The 24962-nt window shown below is 52.7% G+C and overlaps 1 protein-coding gene across 16 annotated transcripts in view; it reads left to right on the top strand.

Annotated features, from left to right (window-relative positions):
- Window positions 1–24962, top strand: part of FRMD4A (FERM domain containing 4A) — a 659116-nt gene that overhangs the window by 620424 nt on the left and 13730 nt on the right. For 13 of the 16 annotated variants that reach the window (XM_045060912.1, XM_045060911.1, XM_023256373.2 and 10 more), the window contains 8 exons: window positions 3426–3559; window positions 7253–7375; window positions 10576–10804; window positions 13328–13384; window positions 15836–16073; window positions 17034–17201; window positions 19141–20003; window positions 21677–21773. In XM_045060912.1, the coding sequence (XP_044916847.1) occupies window positions 3426–3559; window positions 7253–7375; window positions 10576–10804; window positions 13328–13384; window positions 15836–16073; window positions 17034–17201; window positions 19141–20003; window positions 21677–21773 (1909 nt within the window). Of the gene's footprint in view, window positions 1–3425; window positions 3560–7252; window positions 7376–10575; window positions 10805–13327; window positions 13385–15835; window positions 16074–17033; window positions 17202–19140; window positions 20004–21676; window positions 21774–24048; window positions 24121–24962 lie in introns of all 16 variants that reach the window. The other 3 variants (XM_045060914.1, XM_045060908.1, XM_045060909.1) reach the window with 1 other exon arrangement.

Genomic DNA, 24962 nt, shown 5'->3' with positions numbered 1-24962 from the left:
GGTTCCGGGTAACAGCCCCACAGGCTCAGAACCCTTCCCCAAGGGTTTCCTTTAAAGAAACATGCCCTGGGAGCCTCTTTTCAAATGCATAAAACAGATAAATACAGAACTCCCTGGCCCCAGGAGCCTGGAGGGGGCCCCTGAACCCCAGAATCTCCTTGACCTTGTTCCCACCCCCATGTGCAGTGGCTCCAGAGGCATAATTTGCAGACTCAGGGGCTCAAGAAACAGTTTGAAAATACTGCCTTTGTATGCTGAATTGCAGAGTGAGGTCTTTTCTTGAGCAAGAAGGAGGAGGTAGTTTCAATGGTCTCTTTCTTTCTAGTTCTACTGTGTGTTTCACTCCTGTTAAATCTGCCTGAGATCTTGAGGACTACCTTTTCCAGGCACAGTGATAAGTGCTGTATGTGCGTGGTCTCGTTTAGTCTTTGCAACAGATTAAGGAGGGCGGGTCATTTGCCCAAGGTCGCACAACTCATGCGTGGTTTAGAGCCCATCAAAGCCAGATCTGTTTTACTGTCTACTCACCATCCAGTTACCGCTAAAAAAAAAAAAAATCTCCATGGCCAGTCCAGGGCCAGCTCAGTTACTTTGTAAAACTTTTACTTGGTATAGTCCTCATAAGGCAATTTCCAGAAAAAAGGCAGGAAACAGAGCCGGCCAGCGTTGGTGGTTTCAGGTAAAGATAAGGGCCTCTTGAGCCATCCACTCTGTCTTATGTGGGTTTGGTATTTGGACTAATTATAATAAATAATAATAATTTAAGTGGCGCTAATGAGCCCTGTAATTCAGCACCAAAGCTGAGAGACCAGATCATCCAAACATGTACTTTGTCTCCCAGAGTCCAACGTTCCTGTGATTTCTGCCATCCTTGGACACACTGAATCCTCAGACTTAATAAATCATCATTTCCTATCGAGGGGTTAGGCAGGGGTGAAAGGGAAAACAATGAATTTTTCACTGGAGCTAGAAATCCTTTAATCTAATTGGGTCCAGGTTTCCCCAGGCCTGTTTTTTTAATTTATTTTTTACATTTATTTATTCTCGAGAGACAGAGACAGAGTGTGAGCCGGGGAGGGGCAGAAAGAGAGGGAGACACAGAATCCGAGGCGGGCTCCACGCTCTGAGCTGTCAGCACAGAGCCTGAAGCGGGGCTCAAACCCATGAACTGTGAGATCACGACCTGAGCTGAAGTCGGACGCTTAACCGACTGAGCCACCCAGACGCCCCAGGCCTGTTTTTTTTTTTTTTTAATCTGAAGTCTGACTTCTTCCCAACCTTTACTTCACATCGTTACTAAGCTTTAGATGATGGAGCAGAGGGAAGCCCATTAGGTGTCCCTGTGGCTTCCATTTTGATTGGTGACTGTCGCCCCCAGAACCAGATTAAGATGCCGGGCGACTGAGCTGTGCTTCCTTGGGTGGGGGTACCCTAGAGGTAGCTGAGTACTGACGAGCGCAGGGCAATTGACCTACAGAGGTAAGAAAACCCGAGCCGTATCAGAAGGGGAGACTGCGGTATTGTCCCAGCGACGTGTTGCGTGAGTGTGACAGCTTAATGTCTGACAACCATGAGGAAATGGGAGAGCCTTAGTAAGATTCAAGGCTCTTTGTTGGGGTTTCCGATTGAACTTGGAGTCCTGCAGCTGAGCATGACGAAACCTGGGGAAGAGCTGCAAAAATTACTGAAAGTTTGGAAGGCAGGTTCTATAACTTCGAGGTGCTCACAGGTACGAGTTCTCTTTACCAGGCTGAACTGCACTTTAATTATAGCATCCCAGTTTATGGCTGATGACATTTATGTGTGTGTGTGTTCCAGCTCATATTTATTAGCTACTGTGGAGGCATAAAGGTGGTACATTCCTGCCGTGAGAGATCGTCTCTATTTCAAGCTAAGATGGGGTGGGGGAGAAAAGTAAAAAGCCCAAGTTGGAGTCAAAATGTACTTAGCCATAAGACTTTTTGAGTGTTAGGGTTATAGGAATCTACCTGCATGGTAACTGAGGGGGTAAAAATGGGGTTTCTTGCTGAAAGACTAAGTAAGAAAGTAGAATAGTATATTTAGAGGGATGATGTGAGTATAGCAGAGCTTTGTGACACAAAGGCATGAAAGACCTTTCTAGACTTAGGATTCTGAGATGCTTTCTTTACCCTTGGAAGAGAACAGTTGAGTCTAGCGATTTCAGTTGCATTGTTCTCACATCTGTCATCTGATCGCTGAATTATCCCGAAATGTTCCATATGGAAATACAATCCCTACCCACCTCTCCCCAGAAAATCCCGCTGGAACTTTTACTGGGCTTGCAAAGATTGTCTTGTTTAATTCCTGGAGCACTGACATCTTTACATCAGGCTTCCAATCCATGACCATGGTAGACCTCTTCATCGCTCCTCCGCAGGGTAGAGTTTCACTGTAGAGATCTCACACATCTTTCACTAGACTTACCCCTAGGTATTTGGCATTGTTTGATGCTCTCGCAAATGGCATCGTCATCCAAGCCCCTGGAACGCATACCTGATAACACCTGTCTGTCTCTGTGGGCATGAGAAGCAAAGTAATTACTAGCTTGTCCATTCCCAGGGCGTCGGTGGGCCTTGTTGGAACCCACCAAGGTAGAAATGCAGAATAGCTTCACTGCTGGAAACCCGCTTCAGAATGCAAAGACGGTGGCCCGGAAAGTGTTTTTTTGGTCCAACCTACATTCCTCCGGTTGGCATTCTAGCTTATTTTCCTTTCGAGTTTGGTTCACAGTTTTCCTTCCACCAAGATTTCATATGTAGCTGTCTGCTGCTTGAATCGTCACGCAGATACTTCCACCCTGCATGGTAAAATACGTGTAACTTTCATCAGGAGAGATGGTGCTCGTGATCCAGTATTACGTTAAAAAATATATAATGAAAATCAAATTTTATTCTTAAAATCTATGCACTGAGATAAAAAGGTCAAAAGAAAAAAGGTGTAACGGTGGTTATCTCTGGGGGACTTAACTTACAGACTACTTTTGTACATGTCTCGATTTTCAAGTTTTTTATGACAAACATGCAACCTCTTTGAACTTTTTAAAGGGAGAAAAGGAAATTAAAGGTGTGCATTCAAATGACTGGCTTGGACTGAACTTCCCCCTTCACTGTGTAAAGGCTATCAGAACACGCTAGTGAATTAAGACAGGTATATACCACATATCTTGAGATAATCAAGAAAGACAAACTTCTTTTTCAGGGGTGTAAATTTCCCTGCCAGTCCTCTGGGCTGAGGGCCAAGAATTGGCTCCTCGCACCTGGGACTCGGCAACACCTGTTTTATGTCCCCCTCCCATGATTCCTAGGCGAGACCCACCTCCCCAGTATGGGCTCCAGGGAGGTTCTCCGCGGTCCAGATGTGTCTCCCCCTTCCGCTGCTCTACTAACCCCACTGTTTATTGACAGGTTCTCAGGAATCCGATAGCTCTCAGTCGGCCAAGAAAGACATGCTGGCCGCCTTGAAGTCCAGGCAGGAAGCTCTGGAAGAAACTCTGCGCCAGCGGCTGGAGGAACTGAAAAAGCTCTGCCTTCGAGAAGCTGTAAGCAGTTCACGTTTTGTGCGTGTGTGTCCTCCTCTGTCCTCACAGAGTTAGAAAAGGCAAAGCTGGGGATCACACGGACAGCATAAGAGGGAGGCGGGACCTCTCCTGGACCACAGATGTGGGACACTCAGCCCCGCCAGTGCTCTGTGACGAACAGGAGTGGGCCTTAATGAACCACCAGGACAGCAATTAAAGTGGCTCTGCCCGAATCCTAAAGGGGTCCCCACTGGAACCCAGATGACCGTAATGGCAGTCCCGTATAAGTACTCGGTGCACCATAGTTTATAAGGCGTCCCCTCCTGTGATACTCGCTCAATGGAGAGACTGGCTTGCCACCATGTAACTAAAATTTTTGTGCCTGAGTTTATGGCCATGGTGGTGCTTGTTTGTCTTGATTATATTTCACATTTATCTTGGGAAACCCTATTGAGAGACCTCGGTGGAGATCAGCAAGGAAACCGAGGTTTCACTTGATATACGATCCCCTTTAAAACTCATGATCTGGTGTTCCTGTCACTTTTTCTTTAAATGGAGTCTTAGCCTGGTGAGATTTTTAAATTGTACGGAAAGCAATGCTTCCTCAAGCCTCTCTCTATACACCAGGCTCGAGTTTCCTTGGGATTTTGGCCCTGTGACCCGCGCCCCCCACCCCCCACTGTCTGTATTTGTTTAACATTTATTTATTTTTGAGAGAGAGAGAGAGCACGAGTTGGGGAGGGGGCAGAGAGAGGGAGACCCAGGATCCGAAGCAGGCTCCGGGCTTCGAGCTGTCAGCACAGAGCCTGACACGGAGCTCGAACCCACGAACCGTGAGATCATGACCTGAGCCGAAGTCGAACGCTTACCCAACTGAGCCACCCCAGAAAAGTTGGTTGTTTAATTCATTACTGTGCGTGGGGGGGGGGGGTGAGTACGCACACACATGGATGCAGGCACCCTGGGGAGGGCGACCGTGCTCGGCTTAACCTTATACAAAGAGCTCTGTTGGTGAAACAGTTCGGAATGGGAAGCAAAAGAGGTTCCTGAGCTGACGAGTGTCCTCCCCTCCCCTCCCAGCCCCAGTGCCTTGTCCCAGGAAGAGTGAAACAAGGGGCTATAGAATGAGATCGCGTTACTTTTCATCTTGGCTTAATTGCGCGCTGGCTTGATTTAAACCCGAGCCTGCTCGAAGCCGACCCACATGAGCACAAATGCACTGCAAAGCTTTGGAAAGCAGCCGGCCCGGCCAGGGGATCTGCTCCCTGATAGTCGTAGCATTAGCAACCTTTTTATAGAGACTGTGCTGAAAGCAATGAAAAAATATGGGCTTGGGTGTCTGTCTGCATTTAATAATTTGTAAAGCCTTGTTTTGTTTTTAGTAAAGGAAACGTCCCTAAACCCAGCAGGGAATCAGCATCCGAAAATTGGAGAAGCCTGTCAGGGCAAGGTTAGCATGCATCATAAAGGTCTCACTGTCTCTCTTAAAGTAAGAGCAAAATAAGGGAAACCGAGCTCCCGCTTCTTAGAGTGTCGACACCAGCAAACAAGTTGGGTGGAAGAAATAACCTCTCAGGAAACAGATTGCTTCTGTGCCTGCTCAGCCAGTCTCCCGACTCCCCCGCAGCGAAGGGGCGGGAGAACTTTCTCAGTAACTGCCCCGCTCTTTGTCTGTGTCACACACGCCACACGCCCTCAGCTCCATCTCGAGGAGCCCCGTTTGTCCGCTGGGGCGCCGGGCGGCCCGAAGGCCGTGCAGTGCGGCAGGATGTAAGCAACGTAAGAGCAGAAGGAACCAGGCCGACCCCTCCACCAGAGCTCAGCTCGTGAAAGCGCCCCTGCCCCGTGCGGGTCTGGTTCCCTGTGAAATCAGACGAGTCATGGAGAATGAAGGGCTTGACTCAAACGCCTTCAAGGGGGATGGTGGGAAATCAGTAGCCTCCTTTTTGAATCCAGTTTGGTGCAAAACCACAGACACTTTGGGGTTCTAAGTCAAATGGCCAGGTTAAATCACGTTCGCCTCCTTTTTCTAAGTTTCGAGGTAAAAAAAACCGAAAATCCTAAGAATATAAAACCCCCAGTGTATTGTGTTATTTATAGACAGGCTTTTAGGGAAGCAGATAAAAATGTTGCAGAATAAACACAAAACTACTTTGGAGACATTTGAACTACGTTCCCTGTTTTAGAAAACAGGGAAGAAAATCGCAGAGCATTTCATACTCAGTAGTTGGCCATTATGTTGTGAAACGCTTACAGTGAGGAGTTAAAAGTCCAAGAGTTCATTTCCTGGTCGCCTGAACACACACACACACACACACACACACACACACACCCTAGTCGCACACACACCCCACTGCATCCACATCCACAGCCTAGTGCACACACACACCAGTACACACACACCCAGTGCACACACATACACTCCAATGTATGCACACACACATATAGCGGTGGGGAAAGGCCAGATCAGTCCTCCTATAGAAAGTGGGTCCAGACGCCTGGGCGGCTCAGTCGGTTGAGCGTCCGACTTCGGCTCAGGTCATGATCTCATGGTTTGTGGGTCCAGGCCCCGCGTCGGGCTCTGTGCCAACATCTCAGAGCCTGGGGCCTGATTCATATTCTGTGTCTCCCTCTCCCTCTGCCCGTCCCCTGCTCGTGGTCCCTCTCTCAAAAGAAACATTATTTAAAAATTAAAAAAAAAAAAGGTGGGTCAACACCTGGGGTCCCACGTCTGGGGCTGTCCCACCCACCGGCCACTCGTACTGGGCTGCCTGCACAAAAGCTCTTTGTGCAGACGGACGGCCGACCTCTTCTTATCAGAGCGGCCCCTGGAGTCTCTGTGCCCTGTAGGCATGGACTGACGACTGGCAACCCAGGGCTGGGCTTTGCCTGGAAGCAGACCCTGTGCAGTGGAGATGCACAGTGGCCGTCCCACGTTCCCCTGGTCCCTGGAAGTGACCCCGTGCTGTTGATGCCCTGGCTCTACCAGTGGAGTAGCCACTGACTCAAATCTGATCTTTATGCCCAGACGTCATCCCTACAATGGAGCCTAGTTCTAATCCTGAATCATCCACAGACCTCAGCGTCAGCCAGGATCATTGTCACTGTGGTGATCTGTCAACTAAATTCAGTGTCCTCATACTCACACAGTTAGATTTCTAGAGCTGAGAACACACAACAGGTCTTTTTTAATGCCCTTGACAGTAACATAGATTAAAGTTTCAGTTTCTATTGAAACTCTAGAAATCCGTTTCTATTGATTTTTTGGTTTTGGTTTTGGTTTGTTTGGGTTTGTTTTGGGGTTTTTTTGTTTTTTGAGTTTTTTTTAGAGAAAGTGCGAGCGGGGGAGGGCCAGAGGTGGGGGGTGGGGGGGAGAGAGAGAATCCCAATGCACAGCCTGAAGCTGGTCTTGAGCCCATGACGCTGGGATCATGACCTGAGCCAAAATCAAGAGTTGGATGCTCAACCGACTGAGCCACCCAGGCGCCCCAAAGCACATCGGTTCTGTAAAGAAAGGACTGTTCTTACACTTTTTCTGAGACATGAAATTGCATTTCAGGAGCTCTTAGGTGCGTCACTAAAGGCGACTGTTTCGAATCTGTGCATGGAATCTATGCACCAAAGTGTGCGTGTGTGTGCACACGTGCATCCTGGAACTCAAGCGCGTGCCTTCCTCTGATTTCTCTTCTCTCTCCTGCTCTTACATGTACGCAGGAGTTGACAGGCAAACTGCCCATTGAGTATCCCTTGGACCCGGGGGAGGAGCCACCCATCGTTCGCAGAAGAATCGGGACGGCCTTCAAACTGGATGAACAGAAAATCCTGCCCAAAGGAGAGGTGTGTCCTTGATGTTGTTGGATTCTGCCACGTCAGCCGTATTTGTCCCACGTGTTAGGGCTTCCAGACTTTCTGTAACCGTTTCTTCATTCTCCCTGATGCCAGATGCCTTTTCCCTTTTGCTCCGGGGTATCTCACCTTTTAAGCTAGCTGATTAGTCAGTGAGGGGCTCCCCTCCCTAGGATTAGTTACCTTGCTCCTCTGTGAACGGGGAGCCAAGTGCGTGGCTGCCTGCTGTGTGCACAGGGAAGCCAGGTGTGCTCCCAGGGGAGACAGAGGCAGGACGGAGCTGGGGACGGGGGAGCTCTTCCTTCCTAGAATAACTCTGTGCATGTTCGTGCCAACTTGGGGGTACTTCCTTTCACTGATTCTGGACTGATCTATGCAGGGACAGGTAAGGAAGACAGGGCACCACGCGGACTTCTCAGTAAGCATTTTGATTTCTGTGGAAGTTGTGTGTGGAACATGATGGGCCTGTCACAAGTGGCTACGTTAAGCTTGGGAGAACATCCCAGCAGCACACACGTGGGCCTGTCTTTTTAAGGACCTCCTGACCCTTTGTTACTGGGAGCCCAGCACAATGTGGAAGAAAACCACCAGAGAAGCAAACGGGTGCAGGCACCCCGTTGTCGGGGGGAAAGACAGCGGGGTCTGCCCTCGGTGGCCTTAACTTCACCTTGCTGCGCGAAGTGCTACCAGACTTTCAGCAAGATGCTGGGCCCTCCTAATGTCACTCGTCTGCTTTTAGGGGACCCACTGAAGCTTTGCTTTTTCATCCTCTTTGGCACTAAATGTTGGTGGGGGCTGGGGCTGGAGAGGTCAGGACTGGGGAGGGGGGCGGGGGGAGGGTCTTGGGTCTCCCTCCGGTTAATAAGCTATCCAGCCTCAGACCAAGAGAGATTCAAGGCCAGGCAAACCTTTAGGCCTCAAGGCCATGTCCAGGAAATGTCTTCCCAGATTTATTCTGAATGAAGCTACTGATGAAATGCTCTTGAACAGAGGGCTTAAAAGAACAGGCATCAAAGCCAGTGGAGGAGGGAATGCCACGTATGTGTTTCAATGCACAGACTCTAAAAAGTGATTGGGGGGAGCTCACATTCTTGTGTCACACCCGCGGTGGGTGAGTGTGAGGGTGAATCCCAAGTGCCCTGCAGCCGCCAGCAGGGGATCAGTCTGAGATTGGCACTGGTGGGTCCCTGGGGGACTGGTGGACACATCAGAAGCTTCATCCACATCACGAGCTGCTCTTCCAGAAGATGAACTTCCCAATCCTTACATCTCTGAGCCTGAGAAACACTTAACTTGCTACTTAACCCCTGCTTAATCGTGCTCAGCGACCAAGAGTTGCTGAGCAGAGAGGAAACAGCGGAGATGCATGGCTGTGGGTGGGCCCTGGATTTTATCGGGGTCAGGACGAGGTGGGGGGTGAGGGTGGGTGGGATTCAGGAGACCACCTGGTTGGGCATTTTTCAAATCCGGCTGTCGGCAGGATTGCCTGAGGAACTGCCATGCCCTTAGGCCGGACAGACACCTGGCACTAAACTTACAAGAGCAGACCCCACCTTAGCGAGTGCACCGTTGTTCTTCCCGCAGCCCCGAGGGCCTTCTCACCAGTGGCTCCCTCACACTGTCCAGGAAGAGAGGACTGTCCTTTCCTGAGAAGCTCATGTGCAGCCCTGTCTTCCTTACCTGTCCCTGCATAGAGTCAGTCCAGAATCAGTGAAAGGAAGGACCCCCAAGTTGGCACGAACATGCACAGAGCTATTCTAGGAAGCGAAGAGCTCTCCCACCCCCAGCTCCGTCCTGCCTCTGTCTCTCCTGGGAACATACTTGGCTCCCCGTTCACGCAGCAGGCTGCCATCTGGACAGGCAGCGCCGCGGCTCTGTGCTCGTCTCTGCTGAAGGGGCGAGAGGGCGTCCTGGGCTCCCACACTGGGGCGGGTCTCGGGCCAGGGCTCTCCTAACCACCCGGGAGCAGCTGCTAGCAGGAGTTACCCGCACAGAACAGCCTTTGTCCTCGGTGACTTGTTTGTTTCAAGACCCCGGGCGGGAATCCATTTCCATATTCTTCTCCCTCCGGGGAACAAGTGCAGCCAGCCCTGGAAGGAACCGGAAGGAGTTTATCAATCTCCTGAACAGTTCTGTGTAATCTTCACCTCCTCCTCCCTCCTGGGCCCCACTCCCCTCAACAGGAAATGAATCCGGCTAAGAGTTCTGTGTTGGACGGAGGCTGTCGGCCTGGTGTGTGCCTCCCACAGCCTTTTTCATCCGGCCCTGAGCTAGAGAGATCTGTCCATCCCGACAGACGTGGTGATGGGTTCCCACGTGATTAGGTCGCTTCCTGTCACGTTTTCGCAAGGCTGCGGATCGCCTGGGGCAGGATGCACGTGTGGCCTCCCCGGGCCTCGCGGGCAGGTACTTGCACACCCCTCTGCCGAGCAGAGGCGGCGGGGAGCACGCCATCCCCGTTCAGCCGCTGCGTCCGCCAGGCTGTTTTCTGGCAGCCACAGCCGGCAGGCCAGAGGGAGGTGCCCCAGGGGAGGAAGGAGAGCGCCCCGAAGCAGGGCTGCTGCGCCCCCCTGTCCGCGCCTCCCAGCCCAGAGCTGCTGAGAACAAGCCGGCGTGGGCACGGCCGGAGCTGGCACGAAGGGCTTCCGAGAGAGATCCCGGTGAGCGGGGTACGTCCCAGCACAGAGGGCTCAAAATACGAGAGACAGAGGGCACGAGTGCGAGGTGGGGAGTCACACACGCGTGAGCTCCTCTTGGTGAACCCACCGCACCCCCTGCCCGGGATGGTGAGAAGCGCCAACCAGACAGGCTCCGAATTTCCACGAGGGCTTGGTGTCCACGAACCTTGCAGTGGGGATGGTGGTAACCAAGGCAGGTGGCCCCCCGCCTGCGGCAGGGGAATCTGCTTCTCAATGATGCCACCAGTGGAGAGACCGACACTTGTCTCCTAAATGTAACGGGAGCCAAGAGTCTCGAAAGTGGGGGTGCCCCGGGCACTAGCTGCCAGAGGTTTTAGGAGAAGGGCCATTGCAGGGTCAGGCGAGGTTGGGGCTAGGCCCCGGGCCTTGCTGATTTCCTAGGATGCGTGTCTCCCAAAGAGTAGGGCTCGCTGGCCCTGGGACAGGGGTGGGGAGGCGGGGTCCCCCTGCCCCGCGTCCCACTGAGTGTAAGCCCGTGTCTCCCTCCCACAGGAGGCCGAGCTGGAACGCCTGGAACGGGAATTTGCCATTCAATCCCAGATTACAGAGGCCGCCCGCCGCCTCGCCAGTGACCCCAACGTCAGCAAAAAACTGAAGAAACAAAGGAAAACCTCTTATCTGAACGCACTGAGGAAGCTGCAGGAGATCGAGAATGCCATCAACGAGAACCGCATCAAGTCTGGGAAGAAACCCACGCAGAGGGCTTCGCTGATCATCGCCGGTCAGTGCTAACTAAGCCCGCGCCCCACAGGGGCCCCTGGACACTGGCACCAGCACCAGCCCCGAGAGCGGGTGCACAGCTGGCTCCCTGCATGACCTGCGCAAGCTGTTTAACCCCCCGTGCCTTATTTTTGGTCCATAAAGTGAAGCTCCTAAGGCCCGGTAACCAGATAGGAACAACACAGCGTGTTCAGGTCCACACAAGAGGATCCCACAAACCGAGCCGTCCGGATCCCTGTCCGCTGTGCCCTGGGAGAGCCAGCAGCCATGAGCTACATGCTCTCATCGGCCCTCACCGGGAGCTAGGCTCAGCTAACCGTGTCTGCCCAGGTTCTGATGTCCTAGGGGACCTGATCACCCTGCCCATGTCTGGAAGGAAAGAGGGTGGCTGGGGTCCGCTGCGAGCCAGCACCCCCGCCGAGCCTGTGTCCTCCACAGACGGGCTGTCTCCAAGGGCCCCCTGTCCCAAAGCCGAACCCCGGGAGGACTGGGCCACCCCACTCTGATTGTCTAGAGTCCTGAGGTCACGACTCCTGGTCAGGGGGGTTTAGAAGCTCGGGTGATTACATTTGGCAAATGCTAGAAAGAAACCCCCCCGAATCCACCCACGGCCGTCGAGTCCCCCAAACTGTTTTAATCCTTCTTTCCTGTGTCAGCAAACTCTTTGAAACCCACGTCAGATACTCCTTCATGGTTTACGCATGTTGCAGATACTTCTTCGGGAAGATAGAAAGTGGGATAGAGGTGACCAGGGGCTGGAGGGGGAGGCGGAATGGGGAGTTAGTGTTTCATGGATACAGGTTTTGTTAGGAAGAATGAAAAAGTTCAAGGGATGGTGAGCACTACTATGTAAATATACTTAACGGCACTGACCTGTACAGCTAAAAATGGTTAAAACAGTACATTTTATTTACGGCGTGTACATTTTACCACAATTACATACGTATAAATCATATGTACTTATAACATACGTAGAGCACAATTGTATAACCTTAAAATGTGGGCAAACGAGGGAAGCAAGGCTCTACCAGGGCCTCTGCCCCCCAGTTGCCCCCATCCCACCAAACAATACAAATAAGATAACTTAGTAGTTTAGAAAAACAAGAGACTGTAAAAAAAAAAAAAAATCCTTTCTTCTAGGAAATTTGGAATAACCATCTTTCCCCATCCTGCCCTGTTGGCCTTGGCCAAGACTTTGTCACTTGCTTGCCCACGTCTTAACAGAGCTGCAGTCAGCCAGCCTTTCTCCATCTGAGGCCTCTGTGAGACCTCCTTGGGGAGGCCCAGCTCTGCAGAAACCTCCAGTACCGTCACCAGAGCCAAGTTTGGGAGGGGTACCACAGGGACAGACCTGTCACTGGTCGGCCCCAGAAGAGCCTGGTTCCCGGCCTGCCCGGCCCAGGCGGTTCTGTGAACGCTGACAACAGAATTCACATTTAAACAAGTATCTGTCCCAGCGGCACATGGTCCCATGCAAATTTGCAGCCATTGTTTTTAAGTGCTCAAGAATATACTTTATTTTGCCACTGCCTCAAAATGTTTCTGCCACACTTGAATTAGAGGAATAATTACAGTTCTTCTTAGTTCCTTAATCTGGTGTTTTATTTATTTTCTTTTCTTTTTTTTTTTTTTTTAACATTTTCCGAGAGCAAGAGAGACAGGGCATGAGTGGGGGAGGGGCAGGGAAAGAGGGAGACACAGAATCGGAAGCAGGCTCCAGGCTCCGAGCTGTCAGCACAGAGCTTGACTCCGGGCTCAAACCCACGAACCGTGAGATCATGACCTGAGCCAAACTCGGACGTTTAATTGAGCCACACAGGCACCCCTGGTGTTTTATTTCAAGAGCTAAAACACTAAACTTGGAACTTCAGACTGGGACCTTGGCTCGTTTTGAACAGAGCAACTCCAGACAAACCACTCCCCCTCGGTGGCCTCAGTTTCCTCAGATGTTAAGAGCGGAGGACTATTTTACTGGCTCCCTCTTGGGCACGTTCTCATGGTTAACTAGTATCTATAAAAATAAGCTTTGGAGAGATAGAAGCTATAGTTAGCAGCCTGCGTTCACCACTAACGACTTAAGAAGTTTACGGAGAAGACATTTATTGCCACGAGACCAAAGCCAAGTCCTTAGCTAGTTTCGCGTGTACCAAATACATAGCAGTTCACTGCCTTTGGTTGGGTTGGAACACGCCCTGAGATCGGGCCGGGACAACGATGTGGCTTAACCAGGCCGGGCAGCCTTTATCCTAGATATTAAGCTGCTCGGCACGGCAGGGTCCAGTGAAACAAGAGTGCAGAGACACAAAGACTGGCACATGGCGGTGTCAGGAGCGAGGGATGAGCTAATGACCCACCCCAGGGACTGTCAAAGGAAATGCCAAACAGCATTTTGATTGTACTCCGTGTGTTCTTTCTGATTAGAAAGAGGAGGATGTGGGACAGTCCCAGACGTATGATTTTTACAAGTAGGTCTTTGTCTAAGGGATGGGCTGAACTCATAGACTCTTGCTCTTTCTCTTCTCAGATGGAAATATTGCCAGTGAAGACAGCTCCCTCTCAGATGCCCTTGTGCTAGAGGATGGTAGGTTGTCCGTTTCCTGCTTCAGAACTCGGACACAGATTAACGGGGATTAAGCTGTATGCAGTCTGGCACAGCCCGGTGGGAAGACCAGAGCCAGGCTGAGGTGACAGCAGGGTGCCCCGCCAGTCCCTGGTTCGCAGCACTCACCCATTTGGGGGTAGGTCGGCACCGCGTCAGCTCGGGTCTGTAGGAACTTCGGTATTTCCCATGGCCCAGAGGTAGGAGGTGAGGTCCATGAACGGTGTTCTCTGTTTTATAGTTGCCAAAACCGCATTTAAAAAAATTTTTTTGTGTCTATTTTTGAGAGCGAACACGCGTGCACGAGGTAGGGAAGCGCAGAGAGAGGGAGACAGCATCCGAAGCGGGCTCCATGCTGACAGCAGAGAGCCTGATGCGGGGCTGGAACTCACAGAACCGTGAGATGATGACTGAGCCGAAGTTGAAAGTTTGACCAACAGAGCCACCCAGGCGCCCCACAGTTTTAACTAAACGCCATGTGCAGTTTCCTTTTGAGTATTCATAGTTTCTGGAGGAAAGACATGGTCTTTGGTTGGATCACAAGTCTAAGATTGAAGCCCACTAGGAAAGCCTGGGAGTAGCAGGAAGAAAAACCTTCCATACCTTCCTGAGAAATCTTGAAAACCAAAGAGAAGATGTCCCTTTAGATTCCTGGTCAGGCCTTGAAATTGTCTTCCTGTTCGCCATTGACCTCTGAAAACCCAGCGGTTATCAGGATATTTTCTTGGGAAATTCTTAGAAAAACAGAACTGATCCCCCACGCCCACACCACCACCACACACAGGGGTAGAAAGAATTCGAGGCACGGGACCATCTCTGAGAATGTTCCTGTGGGTTTAAATCAAAACTTGGGAGGCCGGGACATTGACAATATGGAAATCTATTAAGTGGCAGTTAATTTTTCTGCCCTTTAGGAAAATCTCAGGTGGGCAGTGCTGAGTGGCTGTTGAGACAGAAAACCTTAAAAGGTCTGCCCAACACATAGTCATGATGGGAATTGCAAGGATGAAAGTAATTGCTATTGATGTGGGGAAAGGCTGGCAGGTTATTTACCCAATGGTCTTGGCCCTGCTGTTAGCAATCAGGTCATAATATTTTTGTCGTCAGCATCGTTCTGCGGGTGGGGAGGAAGCCAGGCTGCAGGGGAGCAGGGAGAGGGGCTTTGAGTACGAGCAGATCTGGCCTGGTTTTGGCCTCTGTGGACTTCAGTCTCTCCAGGTGAGGGAACGACAATTGAGCGAGATTCCTTTGTAAGACAAGATTTGGGGGAGGTACGTGTTGTTGTTGGCTAACGTGGGTGCATGGATGGCGACTAGTTTCCTCCTGTGTTCCGGACCCCCTAAGGGGCATCATCGCCTCAGTTGGACCATTGCAGGCTTGCCCCTCCTAGGGGCTCTTTGCTTTACTGATTTGAGGGGCGGGCGCATAATAGATGCTGGGTTTCAAGGTTGGGGGATGGAGAATTAGGCTTTGGATAAGAATACGAATTGTAAATGGACTGCGGGGCCAAGTGAAAGGTGGTTGGAGCTTTTGGGGTTTGCTTCTGTGTATTTTTTCCCTTCAGACCCGGCCCTCTGCCTTCACAATGAGCACTGAATTTTTCCTCCCTCCTCCCCCCCTGCTCACTGCTGTTCCCTCACCCACCCGCCCCCCCCCCCCCCCGCAGTTGTCCACCCTGATTATCTTCCTTAACCCCTGCCTCGTCTCTCTCCCAGCCTTGCCCACTCGGAACCCTGATGGTTGACTAGTTCTCACACAGGATTTTCATCCTGACCCCTCTGTGCTTAGGAAGTTCCAGAGTCTTCCTAGGGCTTTCAGACCACATTCCCCACTCAGCCTGGAATCAAAGAAAAGCAGAGAGAGTAGATCCCTAGAACCGCCAACAGATAATGATGCGCAACATACATAACTTTTTTTCATTTTTTTTTTTCTTAACAAGTATTTATTGAGCATCATTCCAGGCACTGAGGTGATAGAAGCAAACACAACAGAACCCTCCTGGAGCTGAAACTCCCCCAGACCAAATTAGACGCTTAAGGTCTATTGAATGAAACCTTTACAACATGTTAATGACTATGTTTTGCTCTTTGGTATGAAGCAGTCATTTGCTGTTGGGATTTATTGGCACTCAGGCTTCACTCCATCTGTAGCTAATCAAAAGTGAAACTTCTCTCCCCATCGAAGGCTGCTGCTTGAAGTTTAGGTTTGGTTCATTCTGGTTGGACTTGTCTCGGCAACTGGGGAAGCCATGGGGTGCGCTCGTTGCCTGGACGGACGCCTGTCTGGATTGTGGGGGGCGGGGGTGGAATGTGGTCATTGAGCGGACGCCTGTCTGGATTGCAGGGGGGGGCGGCTATGGGTGGGGGTGGGAGGATCTATCTGGGTCGGTGGGAGGGACCCTTGCTCAGTTCGTCTCTCTCCATCTCTGTGCAGAAGACTCTCAGGTCACCAGCACACTGTCCCCCTTACAGTCTCCTCACAAGGGACTCCCTCCTCGACCACCGTCACACAACAGGCCCCCTCCTCCCCAGTCCCTGGAGGGACTCCGGCAGATGCACTATCACGGCAGCGACTACGACAAATCCCCCATAAAGCCCAAAATGTGGAGTGAGTCCTCTTTAGATGAGCCTTACGAGAAGGTCAAGAAACGTTCCTCCCACGGCCATTCCAGGTGAGCTGGGTCGGGGAGATCACATGAGCTCGTGGGAAAAAACAAAGGGCTGTCCCAAATAGCACCCACAAGTTTCAGAATCCGCACCAGCTTATTCCCTCCCTCCTGGGGCGGCCTTAAAACAGTGCTGCGCTCGCAGCGCCCTCTGCTGCTGACCCTGTCAAGGTGCAGATCGGTCGTGCAAAAGGGAATGGGGGTTTGGGGCTCACATTGTCTTGGCAGATGGTCTTAATGTTGTGAAATGACACGGAAATTAACGAGGGAGGCTTAGGCAGTGCCCTTCTGAAAAGGCAAGAGAGAGTCTACTCCCAGGAATCCCAAAGTGGTTCAGAACCCTACAGCATCATCCAACAGAATTCCAGGGCCAGACAGCTGTAATCCTAGCCGTGCATTATCAGCTCATTACTCAGCTGATACTGCAGAGAGATTTTTGGAAGGCATTTTGGTCTGTTTCTCTGTTTTTCTCATTTCCTTTAATTACACCCTTTAAAGCTCCCAGTGGCTGTCCAGACAGGTAAATATTTGTCCGCTGGAAAACAGAAACTGTGGTTGAGGGCAGGGACTTCACAGAACAGTCCACTGCCTGTTATGCACAAGGCTGATGCACAAGGCTGATGAGGTTTTCTTTTTTTTTTTTTCTTTTTTTGAAGATTTTTATTTTCTAAGTAATCTCTCCATCCACCGGGGGGCTTGAACTCACAACCCTGAGATCAAGAGAAGCATGTTCTTCTGACTGAGCCAGCCAGGCGCCCCCACTAGGGTCTTGGTTTCACACTGTGGTGCAGGTCGGGGCCGAGGACCCCCCCCCCCCCCGCCAACAACTGGGGCAAAGGCTGAGAGCCAGAATAGGAATCTGGGGGCGGGGGGCAGACCCAGGCTGGGGTCCGCGGCCGGGCAGCTCCCCGGGAAGAGGTGCGGTCGTGTGTGGCCGTGACCAGCCTGGCATCCTCTGGTTTGCAGCAGTCACAAGCGATTCCCCAGCACGGGCAGCTGTGCAGAAGCAGGCGGGGGCAGTAGCTCCCTCCAGAACAGCCCCATCCGCAGCCTCCCTCACTGGAACTCCCAGTCCAGCATGCCGTCCACACCAGACCTGCGGGTCCGGAGTCCCCACTATGTCCATTCCACGAGGTGAGTGTACCAGGCCTTTGGGCCACCTCTGTCCCTAGACCAGACCTCCCTTTGTTAACCTGGGCGATGCCCCCCCAAACTGGCCCAAAGAACCGGTAAACCGGGGTCAGGCGGGAACCAGTGAGGCAGGTTCTCATTAATGCAACGCGGGATGAAAAATCCGGGACGGCAGCGGTGAGCCCCCCGTTAGCTACGAGACCCGTTCGTATCCCAGGGTCTACATCCAGGAGTCACCTGGGAAATCTCCAGGCTTCTGGAAACAGTGGGCATGGAGGGAGTTTCCTCTTTTTTTAAATTTTTTTAAAGTTTGTTTATTTAAGCAATCTCCACACCAAAAGTGGGGCTCGAACTCACGACCCTGAGATGGAGAGCCACATGCTCCACCGACTGAGGCATCCAGACGCCTCACGGAGGGAGCTTTCCTAATCAAAATGGAGGCAGGAGAGGCTATCCAGATCAGCAGGGAACATGCTGGAAACGGAACGACCTTGCACTGATAGGGGGTGATATTTATTCTCTAGTCTTCATGTGTCTTCCCGCTGAGGCCTGGACTTTTTAATGCCTCAGGGTGTAAATTCATTGAAGAGGAAAAGGAACTGGCAGAAGTGAAGTGTGAATCACTCCTGCATTTTCTGAAAAGAGGCACAACCAAAGCCATCATTTGATTTGATCAAATTGCGTAGGGATTTGCATACGCACTGATTGCGTAGGGACTGTGGCTCCAAGGATGGGTTTATATAGGATAAGTTGGAGCTCGCCGGGCAAGACTGATTCATTCTTTCAGGTAGCATACTTGTCACTTGCCTGTATGCACCAGGTACAACCGTAGGGACAGAAGAGTGAACGAAACAGACCATACTCCAGCTCTCAACGGACTGACGTTTTAGTAGGGGAGAGTGGCAAGAAAGAAAAAGGTCTGTCCCGTGGTGATAGGCACTAAGAAAAATGGACAGGGGGCTACATAGTGAAAGGCAAGAGTGACCGTTAAGTGAAAGCATCAGGGCACTTCTCTCTAGTAAGGTGACATTTGCGTAGAGACCTGAATGGATGGGGTAGCCAGTTCTGAGGATACATCCGAGAAGAGCAAGGTCAGAGCCCCAGGGCCAGGCCTGCACTTAGCATGTCCCCCGGGGGGCTAGAACGGCCGTAGCAGATGACCGAGACCGTGGAGAGGAAAGTGAGGCCTGAGCCCCGAAGAGCCGCTCGGTGGGGACTTCACGTTCTACCCTGAGTGGCAGAACGGGAACTCACCTCCTCCTGTACTTGGCCAGTGGGGCCGCCCTGAATGTCACATGTGTCCTAGCATTGTCCACCCCTGTGACACTGATGGATGTTTACAGTGTGGACTCATAAGCAGAGTGGATCATAGACAAAGTAGTGGCATGAGGAGTGTGTGCAGCCGTCAGGCTTAAGTGTTAGCTGCTCCGGCCGCCCAGTTGAGAGTTCCGGGCGAATGGGAACCTACGTGGGTTTCCTAACAGTATCTGGTTGAACCCTGTGAAGTGCGCTAAGTCGGCCTTTCTCTTGCTCTTCAAAGAGTGGGCATTTCATCTGATGGCACGGATTCTCCTGGTTCTCTTTGCATCTATAGAATCCTACTGCGCCGTTTAAAAAAAAAAAAAAAAAAGCCAGGCTATTAGGGTGCCTTTCCAGAGGCCACCTTTCTGTGGGTGCCGTCCGCTGTCCCGCCCCGGCGCATACTCGAGCATCCAGTCGGGGGATCTGCGGTCCCTCCGGCCCCTTGGCTTCGCCCGGCCGGACTCCCAGGGCCACCCTGCTCCCGCCCAGCTCTCCTCGGTGCGGTTCGCCGGCGGCTCTGGACGGCGGGTTCTGTCCTTGCCTGGGTCCCACGAGCGCAGAGCCTGCGCCCACCCCGTCCCCCCAGGCGCCCCTCCCCGGGGCACCCCCACCCATCCGCCCGCCCGCCGTCTCCCCGCAGGTCGGTGGACCTCAGCCCCACGCGGCTGCACAGCCTCGCCCTGCACTTTAGGCACCGGAGCTCCAGCTTGGAGTCCCAGGGCAAGCTCCTGGGCTCGGAGAACGACACGGGGAGCCCCGACTTCTACACCCCGCGGACTCGTAGCAGCAACGGCTCCGACCCCATGGACGACTGCTCCTCCTGCACCAGCCACTCGAGCTCGGAGCACTACTACCCGGCGCAGATGAACGCCAACTACTCCACGCTGGCCGAGGACTCGCCGTCGAAGGCGCGCGCGCGGCAGCGGCAGCGGCAGCGGGCGGCGGGCGCGCTGGGCGCCGCGAACTCGGGCAGCATGCCCAACCTGGCGGCGCGCGGCGGCGGCGCGCACGGCGTCTACCTGCACAGCCAGAGCCAGCCCAGCTCGCAGTACCGCATCAAGGAGTACCCGCTGTACATCGAGGGCGGCGCCACGCCCGTGGTGGTGCGCAGCCTGGAGAGCGACCAGGAGGGCCACTACAGCGTCAAGGCGCAGTTCAAGACGTCCAACTCGTACACGGCGGGCGGCCTGTTCCGGGAGAGCTGGCGCGGCGGCGACGAGGGCGACGCGGGCCGCCTGACGCCGTCGCGCTCGCAGATCCTGCGGACTCCGTCGCTGGGCCGCGAGGGCGCCCACGACAAGGGCGCGGGCCGCGCCGCCGTCTCGGACGAGCTGCGCCTGTGGTACCAGCGCTCCACGGCCTCGCACAAGGAGCACAGCCGCCTGTCGCACACCAGCTCCACCTCCTCGGACAGCGGCTCCCAGTACAGCACCTCCTCCCAGAGCACCTTCGTGGCGCACAGCAGGGTCACCAGGATGCCCCAGATGTGCAAGGCCACGTCAGGTGAGCGGGGGCGGGGGTGGGGTGGGGGGGAACCTCCGGACATTCTGAGATCGTTAGTTTCGGAATCCTGGGCCATCAGACGGCTGAGACTGGGGGCCTTCGGGTCCCCTCTCCTTCACGCGCTCCTGTCCCAGCCCTGGCTTTGGGGGACAGAGATCTCAGAAACCGTGGGGGGGGAGGGGGCAGCGCCTCCGACCCTCCCCAGCGGGCTGGGCCAAGTTGCCCCCGGTTCAGCATCCTAGGTAGAGATGCGAACCCTCCCTCCGGCCGCTTCTTGTAAGGACAGACATCAGAGAAGCCCCGTGCCGACGTGGCTCCGGGTTTGTTCCAGTCAAAGGCGCACCTTTACCCTGGTGAAGAGACACTAGTACGTTACAGACCCGAGTGGCCCCTTCCAGGGGGACACTTGTTCCAGGCATGGCCTTGCGTCCTGGAGCCTTGGAACTGGGCCGTGTCCCCTGGGTGGGACCACTGGTGGGGGGGAGGGGGGAAGGGGGGGTTAAAGTCCCAACTGCTCCTGGGTTCCCATGTCAGGGATGTTAGGAGGTGACCAAAAGAATTTTTATAAAGTGCTTTCAGTACCTCGATACTACACCTTTAAAGCTTTCATAATTAGGCTTTTTTCTGAGTGCCAGAACATAAAAAAGTAAAAACGGAAAACACCACCCTTTGCTTCAGAAGCTAGTAGCTTCTCTGGGAAAGAACAGCGGTGACAGCCACCCCCAGTGCTCAGCAGTGACCGCAGGGCTTGCAGCACACTTGGGCCGGGGCGGGGGGGTGGGGTGGGGCGCAGGCAGGAGGCTCTGCTTAGACTACAGGGAAAGAAAAGGGAGGCAGCTGAGACATAATAAAATGATTTTTTAAAATAGAAGAATAAAATGAGAGTGATCAGCACACAGAAGGGATTCCAAGTCAGGATCTGACTTGTGATGGGAAAGAGTTAAGTGAGGATAAAGATCGGGAAGGACAGAAAATGGGGTTCACCTTTGGGGAACAGGAGGGGATTCTTGGGCCTTGGAATGAATGGGACAAAGAGGAGGGACCGGCCGGCTGGCTGGGTGCACCAGGCCTCAGGGCTCCTGCATTCTATGCCCCGTGTCCCCAGTGACTCATTCGTTTATTATGGCGGCACATTGGCCAAATGACAGGTTCCAGAGAGGAGAACAAAAGTGATTCAGGCAATCATGAAAGAAACCATGGACTTGGAGGTCCTAGAACCTTCTCCGTGTTCCTCCTTCATCTATAAAATAAGCCCAGTGAAACTCGCCGGGGACTTCGCAGGAGGGTTTGGAGAAAGAACGAATGAGTGCGTTGCTCGCATCATTTAAAAAACATGAGCCTCTGTAACTGTTCAAAGCGCTAGCGGTCTGACAGGAACAAGGAACCAGGAGTGTTTCCCTTCTGTCAAAACTGTAGCACTTGCCTGGTGATGAGGTAACTCTTTGAGAGCATATTTTAGAAGTTCTAAACATATTTCGAAGGTCTAAGAGGCTGTATCTGAAGTTTAATGAGAAAGATACTTTGGAGAAGACCGAATTGGCCAAAAGTTGGGGGGGGGGGGAGGGGATCGCCCCCACTGTGACCCTGCCACGGGGTCATACCCAGCATCTCTGGAAAGAAGCTCCTTCACTGGAGCTGTCTGACCCCCCCTTTTCTGCATCACCCCTCCGCAGCTGCCTTACCTCAAAGCCAGAGAAGCTCAACGCCGTCGAGTGAAATTGGAGTGACGCCCCCAAGCAGTCCCCACCACATCCTAACCTGGCAGACTGGGTGAGTCCCCTGTTCAGACCTTCTGCCCCCTTCTTCCAGCCTCTAGAATGATCGGCTTTCCTCATCAGTTAGGAAGGATGTCCTAAACACAAGATCCTCGTTGCCAGAAGGGTGTACCCACCAAAAACGTGAGCGTTTGTTCCTGGGAAACCCCTTGCTTCCCAAAGCAGCTGCGTGAACGCTGCTACCTCCCACCTGGCTCCTTTCCGTCCCTGTCCGTGTAGACGGGCCGGTTCTCTGGGCTCTCTTTTCACCCTGGCCGTGGTCCCAGGAACGTGGGGAAGGTGGGTGCCGGAAGTCAAACGGCACTCCTTTGGGCAGAATTCCACGCGGCGTTTGATTTGTGTTCAGATTCTATGAGGCGGACTTCAGGGGGCGGGGCAGGAAGGGGAGAGGGGACTTGAGCTACTCTTGCTTCTCGCCCTGCCCCCACCGTAGAATCCGGACGCATCTGAAGGAACAGGGCCTGAGGCTCCGAGCCCTTCTCTGTCCTGGCTCCGGCTGCTTGCTCTTAACCCACAAACCAAGGGGATCAGGTGCAGGTTCCCTGAGATCTTTAAGAGGCGACGCACAGCAAAGTAATGAAGCCAAAATTCCGTTCCTTTTATAGCTGCCAGCGTAGGCATAGAGCATTCTAGTCTCGTGGACGGTTAGACGTTCTGACCCCTGACGTCCAGCAGATACACGTAAATCGCTTTCCTCACGATCCCTGCCTCTTCTGTTGGTCCTCACACGTCCCCTCGGACTGGCTGTTAGGTTCTGTCCGCGCCCGCTGGGTCAAGGGGTGAGGCATCCCTTGATGGGGCTCTATTTGGTTTCTAGTTTGCTGGAGGGCCCGTGGGGAAGCCTGGAAACAGTTGACGGCCGTCTGGGAGTTGAATCATAGGACAACAGGACCAGAATGGGCTCCACTGGCTGCATTCGGGCTCCCGTGCCTGGCAGACGTTTTTGTCTCTGTAAATTTCTCCGGGGTGACTTTAAACCAGGCTTCACGGGGCCTTAGTATTTGACAGAAGGGAAAGGGGGAGCTGATGTGTATTGAGTGCCTGCGGTGTACTCAAAGGCTGGGAGCTTTTTCTGACATTTAGAAGTTTCATATATTCTTCACTGCAACCTTGCGAGGGAAAGAGCCGATCTCTTAGTTGCATTGATGAGGCTTAGAGAGAGTAGGTGCTCTGCCCGGAGTCCCCCAGCTGAACGAAGCTGCGTTCTCTGGCCTCCGGAGTCCTGTCCTCTTCCACCGGCCAGTGGTTCTGAGAGTGCTGCCCTCGGACCGGCAGCTCGAGCATGTGTGGTTTGGGATCTTGTTACAAATGCAGACGCTCCGGCCCATCCGTGACTTACTAAATGAGACAAGGTAGGGGGTGGGGGGGGGGGCAGGGCATTGTGTTTTAACAAGGCCTCCAGGGGATTCTGATGTCTGCTCAAGTCTGACAGTCCCTCAACTATAGCCCATGATGCCTCTTCCTCCTTTTGAGTCAGGAGAACCCATAGTCCCAACCACAGTGATCTGTGTCCACTCCCATTTCTTGGTCTTTGGGGCGGCAGCTACCCTCTCCGTCCTTATTACAGGTCGTTATGACCCTCCCTCCCATACCATCCACAGGTCAGGTCCATCACGCGTGGTCGGGCAGCTACTGCAAGGCCTCAGGCCCGAGAGTGGCACGGAGATTAAATTCATAGGAGAAAGTACGCCAGACCTTGTGTATCTTGGTATCTCCAGTGGCCAAGCCATTTCACCCAAATAAGGAACTTCCCATTTCAGGGTCTTTGTCGGGATGGTCCACATTTTCTGAATCCTGCCCAGTCTCCTCTAATCTGATTATATGACTGTTATTTGCGGGAGGGCAGGCCTGAAAGGAGTGAACGCCCTTGAGCTGGCCTTGAAACCTGCCTGTGTTCCACCACAAAGAGCTAGTGAGGAGGCTGGACAAATTGGAAACCAAGCTGTTTGGGTCCTTGAAGTAAACGTTTATCAGACTGAGGAGGTGGACGGTCATAAACAACCAGCAACTGTTCTCTGCGATGTGATAGGAAAATGAGAAATGGGTACAAAGTGCCAAAGCCCGCCTTCCGAACAAAACCAAAGAGGAGGCCTTTGAGTCACTCTTGGGGCTTGAAAGTTCTGCGTGAGTTCTGTTATTTGTCACTAACGCTTGGGTGTATAGTCGACTGATCTTTGCAATGTATTAATAAGCTACTAATCATGTCTGTGTCAGTTCCTCTCTTTAACATGACCTCTCTTCTCTTCCTTCTTCTGTTTTCCTTTGTTCAGAGAAGCAACAGAAAACTCACCCATTATGGATGGGTCTGAGTCTCCAACTCACCAAAGCACTGATGACTAGAGGTATCGTAAGGGGGTGTTCGGTTCTCCCCGCCCTCCCCCTCTCCCCCCCGCTGCTCACGAGTGTGTGATCTCACATGTGCTGCATGTGTCGCCCTTGTCCGCGTCGTAATTTCCAGAAGCAGCTTCTGAATGGTGTGGAAGGCGTTATTCTTCTGTCTTATTTCTAGATACCTGGGGAACTCTATGTTTATATGTTTTGACATGAGATGTTAGATACTCCCACTGCCACTTCCCAGAAAAGACCTCACTGTGTGTCGTAGCCCTTCCCAGACTCTGTGTACGCAGATACTTGCAGAAGCTTTTACTGGTGTCATGGTCAATGTCCAGGAAAAGAGGAGCGTCCTACAGTTTACACGGCAAAGCACCTAAACCAGACTGAGTTGATGCAGTCACCTGCACGTCACCCCTGCTTTCATCCTGCATTCCTGAGGGACAGATGTATACTCGGCCACATGGCCTGCTGTCCAAAATGTCCCCAGATAAGCATCACTGTCCTCACTACTTGGGAGCTCGTTGGAAATCTGGACTCCTGAATTTGAGTCTGCATTTCAACGAGACCCCTGGTCAATCCAAGGCGTATTCCAATTTGCACAGCACTGCCATGGTGGCCATAAAACCCGTGCTACCTTGTCTGGGTCTGGTTACCAGGGACCAGAATCTAACTGGCAGACAAGATGTTGAAATTTAAATAGCATTGCAAAGGTCAACTAAAAAGATAAGGATACCATTCAGAAGTGGATAAAAAATTGTAAGCTCATGTAACCAGAAAATTAAAATCCTACGTTCCAGGAACCATGCTGGAGACCAGAGTTCCAAGGGGAGGGGAGGACCCTGGCGCCAGG

Source organism: Felis catus, chromosome B4 (assembly GCF_018350175.1).
Source record: "Felis catus isolate Fca126 chromosome B4, F.catus_Fca126_mat1.0, whole genome shotgun sequence".
Lineage (NCBI taxonomy): Eukaryota > Metazoa > Chordata > Mammalia > Carnivora > Felidae > Felis > Felis catus.
Note: the sequence above shows the minus strand (reverse complement) of the source record. Positions and strands in the feature narration are given on the sequence as shown.